Genomic DNA, 4,725 nt, shown 5'->3' with positions numbered 1-4,725 from the left:
TGTATTTTTAAATGAGAGTAAGGCCCGGCGTTTTAAACAGGGTGGGCGGTAAACAGCAATGGAATGAAGATGAACTGAAATGATCACAGTGCCACAGTCTGGAGGAGCAGCAAGTGCTATTAAAGGGCCAGTAACTAGCAGCAGCTATTAGGAGAAATGGAATACACTGTATATTCTCATCAGTAAAAAAAACAAGCAGCAATATCTAAGGCTGATAAAAATTAAGCGAAGGAGCGACTGGCCACCTATGGCTCTCAGGTTAATCCTTATAGAACCCCACATTAAAATGTTGAGCACACACACATGCTTATAACCATACTAACATTATATTGGTTGGTTTTCCTTGTAAATATGTTTAATGTATGCATTTTATTTAAGATCATCTTTACCCACCTTACCCTGTTTTACAATGCCTAATTTAAGTTGCCTGTGTGACACCTGCAGATGTATTTGCCACATATGTTTTGTTATGTGTTTTTAATTGTGTATAATGTGTTTTTTTAATCTTGTGGTTGTGTACAATAAGCTGCAGTTTCATGATTGCACCACTAGGGGAGTGTTTTTCCCAGGTAGACGCAGGTTGTAGTAGGTAGGTCAGCAGGGGGGTTTCCGGGTCCGCCCTCAGACGGATACAGCCTGCTGGACAGACACCGCTAACGTTTGTCACAGCAACAGGAGTTCTCTCCCTTTGAAATGGATGTGCGTACTTCAAGTCACTACCAAGCCTGACCTGTGAGAGGCAGCAATCTGCCATAAGGCATCTAGTCTGCCGGAAATAAAAAAGAAGAAGAAGAAGAAGAAGGAAGACACAGCTAACGTCTCCTATCTGTACTTTACCTGCACGAAACAGGTCAGTAATGTGGATACATACTCTGTCAAATCACGTTGTGAAGCTAACGGATCTTATGCTAATGAGGTTTAATGAGGAAACCCGTAGTTTTATGTTGGAATTCAACTTTGTAGCTGATTGTAATTGCGGCTCCCATGTAAACAAAATGGCGGCCTCCTGTTGAAGATGGCTATCTCTGTTAGCTCCTGATATAAGTATAGATAAACGAGTGTATTAAGTGTATTAACTTGTGGAAATAGGTCCTGTGAAGACTTGCTGTGAGATGTGAACTATAGATGATTTAAAAATAGCTTCTGTTAATGGATTCCATGTTGTGGGATGTGTTTCTCTCCCTGTTGATTGCCTGCTATTGTTTTCATCTGTGTCTTGTTGCCCTCCTTGTATTTAGGTCTTGTGCTCCAGTTTGTATTTGTATGTTCATTCCACTGTCTCCTGTCTATTTAGACGTATTCCAGGTGTTTCTATTTGTTTACCTTTTGTTAGTTTGAATCCTCCTGTGGTTTTTGTTGTGTTTAGTGTTTTGGAGTTTTTGGCTTTATGTTAATAAAACTCACCTTTTGTTAAACTTACTAGTCTTTTATGTTTGTCTGTGTTTGGATCCACCTTAAAGCTGAACTCTACCATACCTTTAGGTCTTTGAATTCAACAGAATAAAGGTTTTATTCTGGTATAAGGTCTGGTTACCCAGACAAATCACTTTATTAAATCAATATTAAAATTTTGTCTTTAAAGCTTAGACTTGTCATAAATGGCACAGACCATTTCCCTGCTCTAAACCTTTCCTGTGTGTTGCCTGTCTGGTGTTAGGAGGATTTGTGTGAGGCAGCTTTTGTCTGCAGGCACTGTCACCTTCATTAGAAACATTGGGAGGGGGTGACACAAAACCTTCAGCACTTAATCAATAAATGCAGGGCTGCTCTGCAAGGCCTCGGCTTTATGTTCTGCCAGACAGGGCTCCTAATGATGTCGCCGCTGAATTGATCAAGGTTGAGGAGGTGATTGTTGCTGAATGCTCACACACGCTTCTTGAATCAAACATCATAGTGGCCATTAGTAAACAGAATTTTAAGGGAGGAGAGAGAGCATCACAGGTTAAATGTTGTACCTTTATTGATCCACACTGCGTGAGAGTGAATCTGTTTGATCAATGACAGAGTTAGCAACCTGGACATGAGAACATTGATCCTATAACGAAGCTGTGTGGCTTCAGGAGACTCTGGAAGCTTTGTAGTACCAGTCTTGCCTTTCCAATATTTTTTTTTACATAATATTCTTTGTATATTATGGTATTTGTGTGATAAGGTTCTAAGCAGCCACTTTGCAAACACAGTGTAAGCCATAGTTCATCCTCAGTTGACGCTGTGTTCCCAGAAAGCGTGTCTTCTTTCTCTGGAGGTTTTAGGCATCTTCTAACTCCCGCTCCTCCCGGAGCTGCGCCTCGCCCCTCAGCACCATGATGCTGAGATCACTTCGAGGGCGGTGCGCAGGGAGAGCTACGTGTTGCTGCGCAGCAACAGATAGAAAGAAGAGGGAGAGAGAGGAATTCCCTCGCACAAACAAAAGCTGCTGCCTGGGCGTGTATCAGTTCTTGTGGCTCCCAGAATTCTACGGTATTTAAATGTAGCGGATAACCTGTAGCTGAAGGAGGGGTTAACCCCCACTGGATGGAACAAGACTTCAGGTATAGTCAACCCTGTGAGGAAAGGAGCATCTTTAAATCTCTGTCTGGAGGCTATTTTACATTTGACATCGCACCGTCTCCCATATGGAAGAGGCTTCCTCTTCTCCTGCCCAAGCCCCCAGAGAATCAACCTGACAGAGACGCGCCCGCTTGGAATCCAGAGGACAAAGGTCTCTGCGTTTATTTCAGGTTTCACACCAACTGCGGTGTGCCATCAATGGAGTTGAAATGCTGCGTCTTCTTATAGGAGGAGGATTCGGTGAACTGGACGCGCTTTGAAGTAAGTCTTCCTAAAGTCTCTCTCTTCAAATAGCTGTGATATTCATTCAGCACTGAACTGAAATAAAATAACTTCCTCTCCTCTCTCTGGATGTGCGCCCCTCTTTGTGCTGCCTGTCCCTTTCTATCTGTCTCGGTCTGTCGCCCTTTCTCTCCGTGCGCCCCTGTCTCTCTCTCTCTCTCTAGACATGACAGGTCAGTTCCTGGGGGAACCGGGCGGCGGAGCGCACATGGATGACAAAGCCGCCATCCGCATCAATGTGGGCGGCTTTAAGAAGCGTCTCCAGTCGGACACTCTCTCCCGGTTCCCTGAGACGAGGCTTGCGCGTCTCCTCCACTGCCAGTCCAAAGAGTCCATCCTGGAGCTGTGCGACGACTACGATGACACAGAGAAGGAGTTTTACTTCGACAGGAATCCGGCTCTCTTCCCCTATGTGTTGAATTTCTACAACACAGGGCGGCTGCACGTCATGGCCGAGCTGTGCATCTTCTCCTTCAGCCAGGAGATCGAGTACTGGGGCATCAATGAATTCTTCATTGACTCCTGTTGCAGCAGTGCCTACCACTGTAGAAAAATGGACCAGGACCGAGAGGACTGGGATGACAGGAGCGATGAAGGAAGCACCACGTCATCTTTCGACGAGCTTTTGGAGTTTTATAACGACGCCTCCAAGTTTGACAAGCAGCTGCTCGGGAGCGCGCGGAGGCGCATCTGGTTAATGCTGGATAACCCAGGCTACTCTGTGGCCAGCCGCATCATAAGCATTCTCTCTATCCTGGTGGTGCTGGGCTCCATCGCCACAATGTGCATGAACAGCATGAGCGAGTTTAGTGTGTTGGACAGTGAGGGCCAACCCACGGAGGACCCACGGTTTGAGACTGTGGAGCACTTTGGCATCGGTTGGTTCACTCTGGAGCTTGTGGCGAGGTTCGTGGTGGCGCCAGATCTTCTGCACTTCTTTGAGCATCCGTTAAATGCAATAGACCTGGTGTCCATACTTCCGTTTTACCTGACACTCCTCATAAACCTGGTGGTGGAGAGCACCCCGGCGCTGGCCAACCTGGGACGCGTTGCGCAAGTGCTGAGGCTGATGCGGATTTTCCGCATCTTGAAGCTGGCCCGTCACTCCACGGGACTGCGCTCCCTGGGTGCCACACTCAGGAATAGCTACAAAGAAGTGGGTCTGCTGCTTCTCTACTTGGCCGTGGGGGTGTCGTTTTTCTCCGTCATGGCCTACACTGTGGAGAAAGAAGACAGCGAGGATCTCTCCACCATCCCCGCGTGCTGGTGGTGGGCCACCGTCAGCATGACCACAGTGGGGTACGGAGATGTGGTGCCCGTGTCCATAGCGGGAAAGCTGACCGCATCAGCTTGCATCCTGGCCGGGATCTTAGTAGTTGTGCTTCCAATCACGCTAATTTTCAACAAATTCTCCCTCTTCTACAAGAGACAAAAACAGCTGGAAATCGCGATGAGAAGCTGCAATTTCGACGAAGGGATAAAAGAAGTTCCCTCTGTGAACCTGAGGAACTATTACGCACACAAAGTCAAATCCCTCATGGCGAGCTTGTCAAACATGAGTCGGAGTTCACCCAGTGAACAGAGTCTGAATGAATCAATACACTGAAGCGGTGTTATGGAGGGCACCCCCGGTCAGTCTGGGTGACCGGGTGTCATCAGGACCCCCGGTCAGTCTGGGTGACCGGGTGTCATCAGGACCCCCGGTCAGTCTGGGTGACGCTGCTCGTTCAGTGTGGCCCTCAATGTAATGCGGAGCTGTCCAGAGTGCTGAAAAACACCAAGTCTTCTTCCTTCCACTGATGTCTGACCGTTTGCCTCTCTGTAGCTCAGTGCAATAACGTGTTAATCTGTGTGTCTGTCACAATGAGAACGTTAACAAATGTACAAGACATC

At 47.1% G+C, this 4,725-nt stretch overlaps 1 protein-coding gene across 1 annotated transcript; it reads left to right on the top strand.

Annotated features, from left to right (window-relative positions):
• Window positions 1-2,998: 2,998 nt before the first annotated feature.
• On the top strand, window positions 2,999-4,457 carry kcns2 (potassium voltage-gated channel modifier subfamily S member 2). The gene has a single exon (XM_028426063.1). The coding sequence runs from the start codon at window positions 2,999-3,001 to the stop codon at window positions 4,436-4,438; it is 1,440 nt and encodes a 479-aa protein (XP_028281864.1). The 3' UTR covers window positions 4,439-4,457.
• Window positions 4,458-4,725: the final 268 nt, after the last annotated feature.

Source organism: Parambassis ranga, chromosome 16, assembly GCF_900634625.1.
Source record: "Parambassis ranga chromosome 16, fParRan2.1, whole genome shotgun sequence".
NCBI lineage: Eukaryota > Metazoa > Chordata > Actinopteri > Ambassidae > Parambassis > Parambassis ranga.
Note: the sequence above shows the minus strand (reverse complement) of the source record. Positions and strands in the feature narration are given on the sequence as shown.